The sequence below is a fragment of the Pseudoliparis swirei genome, chromosome 23 (genome assembly GCF_029220125.1).
Source record: "Pseudoliparis swirei isolate HS2019 ecotype Mariana Trench chromosome 23, NWPU_hadal_v1, whole genome shotgun sequence".
Taxonomy (NCBI): Eukaryota; Metazoa; Chordata; class Actinopteri; order Perciformes; family Liparidae; genus Pseudoliparis; species Pseudoliparis swirei.
This window is the reverse complement of record NC_079410.1, coordinates 10,451,050-10,467,035: the sequence shown is the minus strand read 5'-3', so window position 1 is coordinate 10,467,035 and position 15,986 is coordinate 10,451,050. Positions and strand designations below refer to the sequence as shown.

At 42.5% G+C, this 15,986-nt stretch overlaps 1 protein-coding gene across 2 annotated transcripts in view; it reads right to left on the bottom strand.

The window, feature by feature from the left end:
- The window catches only part of prkcab (protein kinase C, alpha, b), a 95,241-nt gene that overhangs the window by 58,704 nt on the left and 20,551 nt on the right, over window positions 1-15,986 (bottom strand). For both annotated transcript variants that reach the window (XM_056407526.1, XM_056407528.1), the window contains exon 3: window positions 848-930. In XM_056407526.1, the coding sequence (XP_056263501.1) occupies window positions 848-930 (83 nt within the window). The remainder of the gene's footprint in view (window positions 1-847; window positions 931-15,986) is intronic.

Below are 15,986 nucleotides of genomic sequence, written 5' to 3'. Positions count from 1 at the left end.
CTAACACTCGTAACGGGCATGCACGCTTTCCATTAAGCCATCTTTTGGGGACTCTGCACCGCCAGAGCTTCAGAAGAGACAACCCCCACCCACGAGTCTCCACCCCCGCCGTTCCCTCTAACCACCAGACGTCAGCAGTCTCCAATAGCACCCCTCCAACCCGCTCTTCACGACCCTTCTCGTTCCAGACATAATCAACCCTTCATTCATTTATTTCACAATAAACTAACTGTAAACATGTATCACTGCTGGCGTGGTTTTCCTTAGTGAAAGGAGGTTTTACAGAACATAGTTCGGGAGGAGACCACGCCCTCATTCAGCCAATCATTCGAGCCGACGGTACTTAAACACGTCACACCTATTCACGCCCTCTTCGTCTCAGCGGCGACATCCCTCCCTCCCGACCCCGTTCTTGTCTTCCCATTTCTCTACTACAGGACTACGGGAACAACGGGGGACTCTGCACCGCCAGAGCTTCAGAAGAGACAACCCCCACCCACGAGTCTCCACCCCCGCCGTTCCCTCTAACCACCAGACGTCAGCAGTCTCCAATAGCACCCCTCCAACCCGCTCTTCACGACCCTTCTCGTTCCAGACATAATCAACCCTTCATTCATTTATTTCACAATAAACTAACTGTAAACATGTATCACTGCTGGCGTGGTTTTCCTTAGTGAACGGTCTTTAAAATGTAGTTCATAAATAATGTTAATCCCAGCTTTTTGGAAACATATTAAGAATTGTTTCTCTTCTCCTAGAGCATGCCGTACTGTCTTGTATAGCAAATACAACCCAAACGTTGTTGTTGGCTGTGTTACGTTTATTTAAAGAGAAAGCAAAAACTCACGTCCGTGTCGGGACCCTTGTCGGCTCCAGGACAGGAAAATGTGACGAACTCATGGCACCGTTTGTGGACCACAAAACAGCACACTGGGAGAAAAAGAGAGAGAGGACAGTTTTACAGAATGGATTTATGACAAAACAACACGCAAAAAAACATGCAAAAAAATAAAGTGCATTCCACCACCAAATGTCTCTCAAGGGAATAAAATGTAAACACACAAGAGGTATGATATTCTGATTTTATGTGGCGTTTTGTTGTCTGACAAATACTATAGAAAATAGAATAGAAAGCAAAAGGCAGTAAGCGAGAGGCCGTGCATGTAAATCAACGCCACTCGACCTCAAAGTGAGTTTGACACGCCTCTTTTGTATGGACACACAAACAAATGCAGACAGACAAACAGTCCGCGCATGCATGCGCGCTCCCACACTCACACCCACACGAGATGGCACCATATCCAGCCTGAACAGTCTTCCATCAACCGAACATTCTTCACAGTCTGATTGGCTGATGCCGATTGCATCATCGTCTCCCACCGCACTGGGATCCGCCTCGACCAAAAGGATCCCTCGGCGTGACGCGGCCGACATGACACCTGACTCTCACGTCAGTGACGATTGGACATTGGCGCAGACCAGGAGGGAGAAGCAAAAGCGTGAACATCGGTGACAAGCTGCCTCCCTCTCCAACCCTCACTCTGTGTACCCAACCAGGGGCGGCTTTTCCTACAGGCGGTAGGGCAGTTTTTTTTTGCGCCCCCATCTATATCTCCAACCAATATTTTTACATTTAAAAAATAAATCTAACATTAGGGTAAAATGAGCCAAAAATCGAAAACGGAAGGGGTACGTACCTCCTTGGTGTTATCAGAACATGCAAGCACAGTGAGGCGTTTGGTTAGAGTGTGTGTGTTCAAGAACTTTGAAGAACGAAATAATGAAGAGGCAAAAGCCATCCGGGGCGGAATTTAAGAAGAAAAGAAAGGAAGAAGAAGAGAAATGCGTGAATTGCCCCGGGCACTTTAGTGGAATTAAGAAGAAAAGATGTACCTTATCATTGAAAGTTGTCCTACCCCCTGTCACATCGTTCTTTAAGGATTTTACAGAGGCGGTTATATAAATTATATATATATTTATTTCGTGCAAAATCGTTTTTTGGGGGGGGGGCGCCACGAGTGAAGCTCGCCTAGAGCTCCAAATGTGCTAGGGCCGCCCTTGTACCCAACTGTATTTTATCCCTCGCCATTGTTCCAAATACCTCAATCTCTCTTTTTCTTTTTCATTCTCACACAATCTGTCTGCTTCGCTCATTGTCAAGCCACCCGCTTGTTGGTGTGCACTTTTGTGCTCTCCCACCATTGTATCTGTGTGTTTTTTGTCTCCAACTCTGCCAGCTACGTCACAGTTGCCAGACAATCTGACGGCCATCAGTCGAACAAAGGGAATGTGTGAAGGAACAGCAGGGGTTTCGACCGTCCATGCTGTACTGTATCTGGATGAATAGATACTTTTTAGATGGATAGATAAATCCTCATTAATTTGAGGGCATATTTTCACCACGATGATTGTTTCTTTCCTCCTAATCATAATCCAACCATTACACTCATTACAGCATTTCTCCCTGTATATGTGTGTCGGAGGTGGATACTCCCTTTCCACTGGTGTGGTGCTGAGCCAGTGGCAGCGTACTGGATGAATTCATCTCTCGCAGTAATAAGGAAACAAAGCAGATAGGGAGAGGAGGGATGAAAAGCTCAGCAAAATAGCAACCCAGAGTGATTTATCTCTACTCTCTGCTCTGAAGTGATCATATGTGCCATTTCTCATTTCTATAATACACAGAACGGCAAAAAATAGGTATGTTTTACTCAGGTCTAAAGGTGATGAAGGGAATTTCTAGGAACTCGGCAGTAGAGAATGTTCAGCACGGGGGGGTTAGTTGACCCTCCTGGATAACAATGTTGCTCAGTCCAATTAGATTCAGACTGAAAAACCTCAAAAGTTATTCCATGGATTGTCATGAAATGTTGTACACCCCTGAAGATGTCTCAGATCCTACTGACTTGGGGGAATCATCTTTGATCATCCTGAATAATAAAATCCTGTGTTTAAATCACTCGATTTCCTTCCAAAATCATCTTTTTTCATCTGTCACCGGTAAATAAACGGTTGTTGTGGTATTGACCTCAGAAAATTTGATTCCCGCTCCACATCCACCTCCGACTCGCCCCACAGTCAAACTTTCAATCCTCCCGGCCCACATCCTGCCCACTCTGCTCTCAACACAATGAAATAGCAACGGTTTCTTACGCATGAAATCGCCGGCGTTTATTTTCATCTTCCTGGTTTCAGTTTAACTCAACAGGATCAACTCTGAGTGCAACCATTGGGTTTCTCTTTTTCTCCCCAGCCTACTTAGAATTTGTGAATCGCGGGTGTACTGACATCTTCTATTAGCACCCTCAGCAGCTACACACCCACTCGTCCATCGCCGCCTGTGTTTAGAGCTGATCTCAGACCAGCTCGAGTGTCTGCTGGTGCTGCAGTGTGGAGCTGAGCAGACTGACATGTCACTGATCTCAGTCACAGGTGAAGAAGTGCCATTAAGCTGTGTATAGTGAAAGTGTGTGTGTGTGTGTGTGTGTGTGTGTGTGTGTGTGTGTGTGTGTGTGTGTGTGTGCGTATGTGTGTGTGCGCGCATGTGTGTGCATGCATGTGTGTGACAGGCAGGCTAACCTAGTTATCACAAGACAGAGAGATTGTTTCTCTGACTATAATCCCTTGTGTCAACTTTCAAACACAACCACACACACAAACACACACACACAAACAAACACAGTGATACAAACATTAATTTAAAGCTTTCTTCACAGTCTCTGACGATTAAAGACAACAAGGGGAAGAGACACATGCAAAGAGACCTGGAAGAGTACTTAATTGTGTTTGGAGGGTTTTATATGTGTGATTTTAAAGCCACTATAATTCATCTTCAGTATGACTCAGGCACAAGAATCTGTCAAGGGAACTGGTGCTAAGAGGTGTTTCCAAGTCCTCTCACAGAGAGCGCTGTGAAGCAGCAGGAGCAGAGTTGACACTGTGGCATACTGTATCGTCAGGGATATTATGATGAATTACTATGGGCTTTGTTTCACCAGCCTAATTACATAAGCACAGAGATAATAGGCTTTGGTATTACAAAGCAGCTTACACAACACAAACCCTTTCTTGTGAGGGTGTGTGTGCGGACAGCAAAGAGAGCATTATACTCTACGTGTGTCTCTCTCCGTGGGCATTTGGTGGCATGTTCTCCCCCTGCCATACGCACCATGGTGGCATTTCTCCACCTCTCCTTCCACATCCCTATCTCTCAACCACTGATCCTTTAAAGTGGGGATTTAGCCCCGGCTCATCTGGTGAAATTGGGAATCAACCGAGCCACTGTTAATAAAATGATGCTCTGCTGTTGTCAAGAGGAAAAGCTTGTCAAGACCTTCCAGACACACTGAATGGATCCAGACCCCCAGAGGGTACCGCAACACAAAGAGAGCTGAGCTTTGATCCGAGACCCACAGGAGAAAGTGTGTGACGATTGATTAAGTTGAAAGGGAGGCAAGACATCCACAAGGGGTTTGGTGTTCCTATGAAGACATTGGTGTTGCACGGTATACCGATACTAGAAAACCATCGCAATCCCCTGCTGTTAAAAATGGAACAATACCCCCATTTTATTATTACCAATCCCATCAATTTAACAAGAGTGCGAACGCGGGGTGCACAGTGGCGCTCTACTTCCACTCGCTGCAGGTAGCAGGCGAGCCGACCACTCACGACCAGTGGACAAAACAGACAAAATATGGCACAGAAGTACTGTAGCTGAGAGTTATGAGTCACAAACTCTAATAAATAAATATGGATGAACTAAGACTCTTCATTCCTCCCACCATGTCAATGCCAGCGGTGGCAGCATTTGAACTTTATTTTGTTTGTTAGTATAAATATATTTTTTCAATTCTTTACCATCATGGAAACTACGCACACATTATTCATTGCGCCGCTCTTCTTGCTGTGCACTTAGAACCAGGCTGCTCGTTGTGTTGAACGCTCTGTTTCCCCCCTTGTTATGGCTCTGCGGTCTTTCTGTAAATTGTTTGTCATTCCAGGCAAGAAAAACGACAGAGAACGAAAGAAGAGGAGAGGATTGAGAGGGTGAGGGAGGTGTATTTTCTTCTTAGTTATTTTTAGGTTTGATTCCGGCCAGGGCTGGAACAGTGTGTACTGAACCCCACGGTGCTGGAGGATATTTCCTCGACACAGCTCTACACCTGGTCGATGGACACTATAAATATACCGATCAAAAACAATCTCAGATCTCAGGGAAACATGCATGTGAGCACGAATGATGAGTGAACAGCTCTTCCTGTATCAGTGCTGAATGAGAGAGAACCATACAATGGGCCAAGAGAAGTACTGCATGCTAGACACCAGAGAGCAGTACACCGGCCCGTGTCAAGTTCTTCTCGAATTTTGATGGACATAAAAGAGAAACTATTCTTGTTGTTTACCGCTCTGGTCACATGGATGATTGAATCTGGACTTGGAGCTAAAAAGCAAATAGAAAGAGCAAATTTCACCTCTATTCGTGTCTGTTTATGTCCATAATAGTGCTATTCATTTCATGTTTCCTCACCAATAACATCCAGCTGCAATAATAATAACAGGTTAAATAATTTACCACAAGCTGCAGTGTATCCCTTAACTCCCCTCGTCCGTACTGTGCGTCTAAAAATGTATCTCTCAACACAATCCATGTCGGTATCACCGTCGAAGAATAACCAGGACTTCATCCATGTCTGATATCTCTCCCGGAGGTCTCTGAACTGCTGCCATTGTGGTGAGTGTCAGATCTGAGATTGCCTGAGCAGCGGGTCCCATGACACACGACCACCAGCTCTCTCTTGAGAGCGGTGGACATCGATGGCCACGTCTGAAGTGACTCTGTGACAGTTTGGCCAGTCAGAGAGTAGAAACAGTCGTATGTTACAGATGCATACCAAATATGCCTTTAGTGGGGACCGGTATGGAGCGAGCTCTGCAGAGTCTGACTTTCTTACAGACTCTTCCTGTTTGGGTTGTTTTGATTCTGACAACGTTTCTGCACAGGGTGCCCTTCTGAAGTAAAACAACGGTTTGGGCTCTAATTACCACATGCAAGCAACATAAACGAACAGAGCTGCCACGACAACAAAGGCCTGGAAACTCAATTTCAGCACATACATTCAATTATGCATGCTATAGACACAGAGAGGACAAAGACATGCAGTGGGGACACCGACACAGGCATAACAGTGAATATGTGACCTTGAAAGTAACAATAAAGCTGGACACAAAGAGCACGGATAGACTACGTTACAAGAAAAGAGAAGCAGAGAAGTCAATGGGGGAATGGATAGAGCAGCCATGAACAGATAGGAAGAGATCGATGAGAACAGAAAGCAACAGGACGTAATCTACCTGCTCATGTCTCATTAAGGGCACACAGAATTAGCAAAACTTCTCTAGAGCTCTGTTTGTATCTCACAATTATCTCCATCACCACAATACCCTGATGTATGTCATGTCTCCTGACAGTTATCACCTTGGCTCCTTGTCTCCTGAGATCTGGGTTTGACTATGCATGTCTAGAAAGCAGACACAGACAGTTGAGACGCATGTTTTTTTCCAGCATGTTTGTATTTCTCACTTGTCATACAGTAAAAACATTAAACAGACGTATACAATGCCTCTAAGAACTGTAAGGCACATCCAGTTTGTGCTAAAGTCCCGCCCCACTATTCTGTTCTCTGCTAATATTAGCTCACACAGATGTTCAACCTCTCCGGGTATCAACGGTTAACCATGACTAGCTAATGCCATTCCGACCCCCCTGTGCACGAACACTTTGTGTTCGGTGCTAATAATACAATGTTAGCATGTCAACAAGCTAAATGGAGATGGTAAACATAGCAAACATCTGCATTTTGTGAGCTTGTAAGCATGCTGGTGTTAGCATTTAGCTCAAAGCCCCAGACTTGCTAGCTTGGCTGCGGACTCATCATTGTTGTTTCAATAATAACTCATTATTGTCCACCTCATTAGCTGCCTTACACCCCTGAAATTAATTATGCAGACAAATAGGCACGCTAGTTAGACATACAAATAGATACATGCATCAGGCATGACGCACACAGACACACACGTACACACACAGCCCCACCGTCTTTGCAGTAGCCGACTAATAGTGTTTGTTTTAAGAAATGTCCACAGGGGGACTGGATCGATTATTCCGAGCCACATGTGGGAGTGTTTGGCTTCCAAATATCTCTGAGTCACACGGGGGAAATGATGATACTGCCTCATGAATTAAATATGTCTCCGAACACAGACGCCGACACACACAGATGCTCAGGTATACACATTCACATGCAATATGCATACACATTTATGCTTTTGCACATAAATGCACACAAACACTAATTTTACACACAAAAACACGTTCATTCACTATTTATGTCCGACAAGACGAACACACCAGCAGCAGGTACACGTTCAGTGTACACTGTCTGGTTCCCTTGTCTCCTCATCTTCTCACACACACTCACACACATACACACACATACACACACTCATACACTCACACGTCCAGTCAGTGATGTATCACCTGCAGTGGTCTGGCTCAGAGCCCCCTGTGCCTGTGTATCAGGTGTCACTGTGGTAGTAATGTAATGAGTCTTGTTAGCTGTGGTCCAGACAGAGGCTCTCAGGCTGACACTGCTGCAAACAGACAGGACCAAATTAGACTGTACAATAGACCGCCTATCAGCAGGATGTAATAGCAAAGGCTGAGATATATACTGTATATATATATTTATATATATATATCATATATTATATATAATATATGATATATATATATATAATATATCTATATATATATATTATATATATACTGTATATGTATTTATATATATTTATATAATATATATATATAATATATATAAATGTAATATATATATATATATATATATACACACATGTGCACAGACTACATGCACAAAGGGCAGGCAAAAGGCAAAATGCAAAAGTCACAGCCAAGTCCCAGTCTGATGCCTGGGGACAAGCTGATATCGCTCATCACCATCAGAGCATCTTCCTCTCCTGCGGCACTGTATGTCCTAGACTAATTTGTTTGGGGAAGTTGAGGCTAAATTTGTCTCAAGACATTTTTAAACATAAATAACACAGTCCTTGTTTTTGCTAATTTGTACCACTTTGCTAATGTTTCTCGTCTTTTTTTCGTTCATGTTAAAACACAGAGACAGAAGAAAAAAAAATTCTATTGTGCCACTATTCAGTGAGTGAGCAGATTTACAAATGCTATACAAACTTTGTCTCCGCTACAGCAGGTCTTAAATGTTGTTTTAGTCGGATCTCTACCTGTGTTACTTTGTTGATGAGGATCTCATAAACATTTTTATGGTTTTATCATAAAATAAGAGGCATATCACACCAGGAGACCAACCATGAGACCATGAGACACAGACAGAAATATCTCTGATGGCAGATAATGGTCTTTATTTTAGAAGCAATGCTCAGAGACTAATGTTTTTACAGGATCCAATGCTCATTGTGGCTGACTGATGTTTTTAAAATGGCCTTCAAAGTTTCTGTCAACATAATTGACCCGACCCAAAAACCTATGAAAAAAGCACCAGCAACATTTCAAAAGTCTTGAAAGAGCTAACTTTATACTAAAGGGTCCCCTCACATGTCACTTTCCAAGAGCGGGTGTGTATGTGCATAGAAAGATACTCATACAAGAACTCCCTTTAGCTGGGAATAAAATAATAATTAATTTATTCTCAACCTGAACAGGAATATTATACCTGGTAGTTTGTGGTGTTTTCACTAAATATATCGACGATCCTCTGCTGATCAGAGACGACCGCATCAGATGTACAAACAGGAAGTCTGAATCTAATACATTTTGCAAGCAGCTAAAAGGCCCAAAGACCTCACCTTTAAAAACTACACCTGACATTTTTCTTTCAGCAATTTAGTGGAGCTGAATCACAGTGAAATAATGTAGTAGTAGTGAATCATGTTGCTTCCCCTGTGTGGGGAGACTTACACATCCTCCTGCAGTGAGATGAGCGAAAACAATACCGAAATTAAGATGAATCATCAAAGAGTTTTTCAAGCATAAGCATCGCTTGGTAATTTGCGAATAACAACAGATGATAAACGCAGGTAGCCGAGTCAGAGATACAAGTTCTTTATTCGGTGTTAACAGGCAGAACAAACGGAAGATGGAGAAAAGGACAAATACAAAATTGAAAGAAATTATAAAAGGTGGTAAGGGGAAATTAAGTAGATTTTGATGAACTGAACTTGAATTTGTGTTTTCTGATTTTGAGTCAGAAGAGCTGATCCAGGGTCAGCTCAGGCCAAGTTTACTGCACCAAGTAGACAAGAGCAGACTGGACAACTCTCACCAAGAGGCGCACACATGTACAGCACACATGCACATACTGCCCTCATCCAGATGCACACATAATGTACAGATGTTGGCGAGAACTCACGGATTGGACACTTACACATGCAGACACGGCCTCTTCAAGAATGCAGACTTGAAAACACACTCTCACACACTGGCTCAACCGCTCATTCTCTGCCCTTTTCTTAAGCCATCCAGAAAATGTATTTTCGTAGCATGAAAACAACAGAGCCCCAGAGAAACACCGTCAAGCTGTATTGAGGTCAAGAGGATTGAGCCAGAAAACATGAGCATTGTACGTAGTAAAGCAGTCAGTACACTGTAGTGTAGCTTCAGCCCCTTTATTGCTGATTAATGGCACTCGGCTGAGAAGGGGGGCGTGACTCTTCTCATCACTAGGCGTCTCAGTGCCTGGCTAATTGGCCTAGTTGATCCACGCGCCTTCATCCAAGCCTGTGTGGAGCGATTAGTCAGCCTGTCGAGTGGATGACTCGTACCATTTGGAGCTGAATAAGCCCAGGAAAAAGAAAAAAAATGCGGCAGCTGTGTCGAAGTGTCATTCTGTGCTTTCTGCAAGATGGTTTCAATTAGCACCTGCTGTCTCCCACGCCACCCGGTGCGTTCTTATTTGTATTTTGTTTATTCTTTGTCTTTTTATCCTGGTCAGTTTCAACAACAATGATCTGACTGTTGCAGCCATGCGAGTGAAAGGGCTTTAATTAAGCACAGCAGGGTCAGCGAGCTGGTCAGACAGTTCAAACCACATAAGTCTTACCGGAAGTGTTTCAAAATAATAATAATCTGCACATACACAATGACCCAGCTACACACAATTGACTTTCACAGAACTGGGGGGACAGTGAGGAAGATGCGATGGCATCTCGCTTTGTGGTGGCAGATAGCGACCAGCTGAACGCCCCTCCGCTTACTCCTCCCTTTCATAGAATGGGGTAACATGACCCGACGAGTGGAAAGCTGTTGTAAGTCTATTGGCCTCACTCAGAGGTCATCCTGATTACAATAACTACACTTCAGGAGCAACTGAAGTCAGTCGCCGGCTCGCGGTACCACAGTGTTGCACTCTGCAGCTCATGTTACGGCAGTTTTCACACGCGTGAAAACATAGTTACCTTCGCATTGAAAATGCCGGAAGGTTATGTTTTGATCGCCGTGTATTTATTTATTTATTTATTTATTTATTTATTTGTATGCGTGTTATTCGCAAATCTCAAAAAGTATTGAACCGAATCGCATGAAATTTGGTGGGATGATTGTTTATTATCCGGGGACCAGTTGATTAGATTTTGGGATCGATCGGGTCAAAGGTCATGAACAGGTCAAAATCTTTCGCAGAACTCAAAAAGTATTGAACCGAATCGCATGAAATTTGGTGGGATGATTGTTTATTATCTGGGGACCAGTTGATTAGATTTTGGGATCGATCGGGTCAAAGGTCAAAGGTCATGAACAGGTCAAAATCTTTCGCAGAACTCAAAAAGTATTGAACCGAATCGCATGAAATTTGGTGGGATGATTGTTTATTATCCGGGGACCAGTTGACTAGATTTTGGGATCGATCGGGTCAAAGGTCAAGGTCAAAGGTCATGAACAGGTCAACATTTTCTTGAATCGCATGAAATTTGGTGGGATGATTGGTTATTTTCCGGGGACCATTTGATTAGATTTTGGGATCAATCGGGTCAAAGGTCAAGGTCAAGGTCATGGAAAGGTCAAACTCTTTTTTTACCATAGCACGATACATTTTTGTCCAATTGGCATGCAACTAATGCCAAAATGTTCATAATTCAATGCCCAATCTTGTGATATGCGAAGGTATGCGCTCTACCGAGTGCCCATTCTAGTTATGTATATTATGTTCCCTATGATAGATCCCTTAAATGCTACACACTGTCTCTTTAGAGCTGGAATAATCTGTAAAATACCGACGTATCAAACGACAGCCTGACAACGTGAAAGGGCTCGTCGAGAGGAACCAGCAGAAAAGCATCACCTGAATCTGCAGCTCCGATCGTCTTTAGGGAGCTGTCTTGGGGAGCATGTTCACAACCAAAAAATATGTTTTGCAAAATCTTTTACTGACTGATTAGTGATGTGTTTCTGAAGAACAACAAGAAGAAAAACAGGTGAATAGGAAGGAGATAAAGCAATATATACTTGCTACTCTAACAACACTGTCTTTAGTCTTTGGTGCACTAAATAACTCATGACTTTTTACTGTGCCGACAGGACTACATGATGGTGGAACTGGAAATGCATGAGGTTATACCATTTAAACCCACAGCCATCTTCTTATTTGGAAAAAAATGACCAAGAAGGCCACCGAGCTGCATCCCTCTTATCTTGCGTGATTTAGTAGATTCTGACTTCTGTCTGCTTTTTTCTGATGAACACTAGCAGGGAAATAAAATGCCTCCATACATTCGGTCATGGTGTTAAAGACCGAATAATAAACATGATATTGTGGGAGCAATTAAAAACAAATCAAAGCTTGACAGCAAAACAATTATTGTATTTGAGTGATTTTTGCAGAAGTGGTTTTCAAGAACATTGCAACAATGGAAGGCGAATGCCAGATTCATGCTCCTGCGGCTGAGCGCCGATGTGTTCTGTGCAAGGCGGCCATACATAGAACTGCAGCGGATTGTGCGCAGTTGTATATTTTATCTCTGCGATATACACAAACCAACTCTCCACAAGCTTTTCCACAGAAGTCTAAATTAGTCTATTTATGTTTACCATCTTGGTTCAGCACGTTAGCATGCTAACATGAGCTAATCAGCAGGAAAGTACTCGTCGGGCTTGTGGGCTGATATTTACTACTGCACGTTTTTGGTCATTAACCAAAGTGTTGGACGACTTTTAATTTCGGTCTGATGAATTTGGGGCACTGGAGTAATTAGTCTGGATGAAAACATCAATTATTGTATTCAGTTTAATTGCTTTTAGAGATATGTCGCTTGATAAGTGAACATTTGAACCTGCTGGTGGTGCCATTGGATAATTCAGCAGGGATTATCCTCTGGGGACCATACATGTCGGAACCAAACATAATGCTAATCCGTCAAACAGCTGTTATTTCAGTCTGGACCGTGTGGAGAGAAAAAGAGAGAAAAAAGCTTGAATTGGTTTTGCTGCTCGCATCCGTCTTTTCATTTTCAAGTGCTCTCGCCACAAGAGGTGATGTCGGCCAATGAATGTGTGTGTGGTTCACCACACTTTCAGATATGGTTACGCCCTCCACTCTCACTCCTCTCTCTCTGCCACTGTGTTTCTCACCAGCCCTCTCTGGCTCCATGCGAGGAGCTCCTCTTACAGATGGAGGCCCAATTTTTCCCTCAACAGTTTCCACTGCCCCACTGTTGTGTGAAATCTGCTCCGTCCTTGGATCAAAGAGCTGTTGACTGCCTTGTCATGGCTACTGTGTCTGTCTGACATTCAGTTTGCACTACAGAGCCTGCAAGGGTGTCGCATTGATGATGTGCTTTTGTTACGATCTGCTCGATGGAGCCGGGCTGCAGCGTGTTCAGGATGTACAGTGTGTGAGTTAGTGTGAGCAATCCTGCTGCGTGTTGCTGATGTATGGCTTACTCGTGCTGCTCTGCAGAGAGATATGGTCGCCCCTATGGAGGACTCAAAATGACTTAAGTATAAATAAATAAATAAATGAATGCATGAATAAATATAGGAATAAATAAATAAATGCTTAAATAAATGTATAAATAAATAAATTCTTAAATAAATGTATAAATAAATAAATAAATATAGGAATTAATAAATATAAGTTATAAATCAACAGGACATCATTAAATAAATATATCTCTACATTTCTGTATTTCTTCATTTATTTATTTATCTATTTACGTGTCCACACGTATTTCTTCATTTATTTATGTGTGACATTTACGTGTCCGTATATTCAAATGATCTGGGGCGGTCCGAACCTCTGTCTAAAGCATGATTGGTCACAGGAGTGTGATGCACCTGGTGTGTTGTGCTCTACTACTTCTGCCTGGCACATGAAGCTGAAGTTGGCTCGCTCAGCTAACCGCTAGCAGAAGTTAGCCGAGACAGCTTTTTGACTTCAGCCCTTTATCAATTCCAAGTGCACTGAGTACAGACTCGTGTTTTCTTGGAATCTGGTCTTGGGAGTCCAGACTCGAGGACGCAGGACGGTCTTTCTGGTCTTGTGACGTCACCACATCAACTGTTCTTGCTCATGAATTTACTCCAATTATTCACTGTAAAATACTTTACAGTGGAGTAGAATGTGTTGCGGTGTTCACTGTTGTTTGGCGTAGGTTACGAATAAACGGTAATAACTATACAACGTCTCGTAGCTTTCCTGACCCAGGGTCGCTACAATATGAAGTTATTAATCTTAACCCTCAGTCAAATTGACGTAACGTTATCTTTTAATAAATAATAAACTCTTTGTGCTCTTTAGATCCTACAAAACCTAATTATATCTCATGTTTAGCCGCTACGGAGACGTCAGAGCCAGCGGAGCATTTCAAAAAGTCCTGCCGAGATCAGGCTTCTCTCGGCGGCCGCACAGCGCTGAGCGCCCGGAGCTCAGAGGTCCCGCGAGCAGGACCTCAAATCTCCGTCGCATATCCTTATTAGGCTGAATCTCGATAAACCGACCACATATTTGATGCTTAAACTACTAACTTCTCGGCTGAAAACATCCTTAAATTACATTCCGTGACTCAATAACAGTAGTATTTAGAATGTACAGACAAGAATGCATAATAAACACTGTTCGTCTACAGGTCCAAGTGCTAGGGATCGATTGCTTCTGTCTTGCTCCCTGACTTGACCAATCCTGTTCAACAATGAGGTTCGGACCCGTAGCTCATTTGAATATACGGACACGTAAATGTCACACATAAATAAATGAAGAAATACGTGTGGACACATAAATAGAGATATAAATAAATGAAGAAATACAGAAATGTAGAAATACATTTATTTAATGATGTCCTGTTGAGTTATAACTTATATTTATACATTTCTGTATTTATTTCTGTATTTATACATTTATTCTTGTATTTATTTATTTATTTATACATTTATTTAAGCATTTATTTATTTATTGCTGTATTTATTTATTTATACATTTATTTAAGTATTTATTTATTCTTGTATTTATTCATGCATTTATTTATTTATACTTAAGTCATTTTAAGTCCTCCATACGCCCCAGCACCAGCTGCAGAATATGTTAATACTAAAATGTTAATATGGAAAATATTAAAGGAGACTATTGCATTTTTGTGCTAGCTTGTGTTGTAGGATGGCGATTACAGAACCGTGGTCGTAGTTTAATTTCTACCTGGGTTGCTGGCCCAAGCATGACCTGCAAAGATAATCGATCTTGCAATGAGCTTATGTTTTGTATGCAGAAGAATAACGCATTGTCAAAAAGTCAAATGTAGGTAAAAGCGGACTGATTAAAGGTCAACAAGCAGTAAACTTATCTTCATCCTCTCTTTCAGCCATTTAGCGGGCAGCAGCCCTCATGAGCCGTAAGGACTCACATCAACGGAGCGCTTTGACTTCAGCATTAGCATTTCCTCCATCTGGCTTGAATACTGAACTACCAAGGAGATTTGGGGGGCAGTCCCTTCATCATTTTGCAAATCCATCGTGTTTACATTTCCTATTTGTAGATATGGATAGAGAGATAGTTCGACAAATAAAATCATGTTAAAGTCACTGGAGGACAGAAATTTGAAATGAGTTCTTCATAGTCAAAATGAGAATTGGCGCCCTATTGGGTTTCTCTAACTGTGGTATGAGTTGATGGAGAAACACTTTCTCATTAAGGACATAGAAGTCAAAGAGGAAAAGTTGCAAACTGGCACACAAACAACAAACAGCGCAGAATCTAACAAATACTCTCCCTTGTTATTTCATCTGTGGGACCCCGGAGACAATAAACACAGATCAAAAGATTAAATTCCTTCCGTTCCACTTTTCACGATGCCAAAGAAAACACGGTAGCCAAGCCCATGATTCCCCCTTGTGGTGCTCGTTGCTATATTTGCTGGGGAGGCTGGGAAAGGCGAGGAAACACGACCGCGACACCTTTAACTAGAGACTCGGACCTGACAGCCTCCGTCTCCTGTCCTCCCTCACCTCTTCCTCCACAAGAGAGCACAGGGGCAGAATGCAGATGGAGCACCGGTAAATGTGTATGAACGCAAGAGAAACCAGCAGTAAAGACACAAGTTGTGCATGTACAGTGTAGCTGTGTCTGCAAAATCGCCCCCGTTTCCATACGAGCTTTTAACAATGTGTGAGAGAGAGTTCACGCTAACCAGCAGTTCACCTTTAAAGCAGCTTGCAGCACATTAACAGCCAGAAATACGAGCATCTGAAATCACAGATAATGACGTGTGAGAGAGTACTTCTCTGGAAGTAGTTTGAATTTCCTTTACAGTTTTTTTCAATCGCTAACAAGCGCTTACCCATACTTCAGATACTTTTTCTAAACTCTTAACACAGACTCACACCTACAAAGCACAATTGGCCAAATGTATAATTTTCTTGACAAAAGCACATTTTGTTAAATATATACGAACTC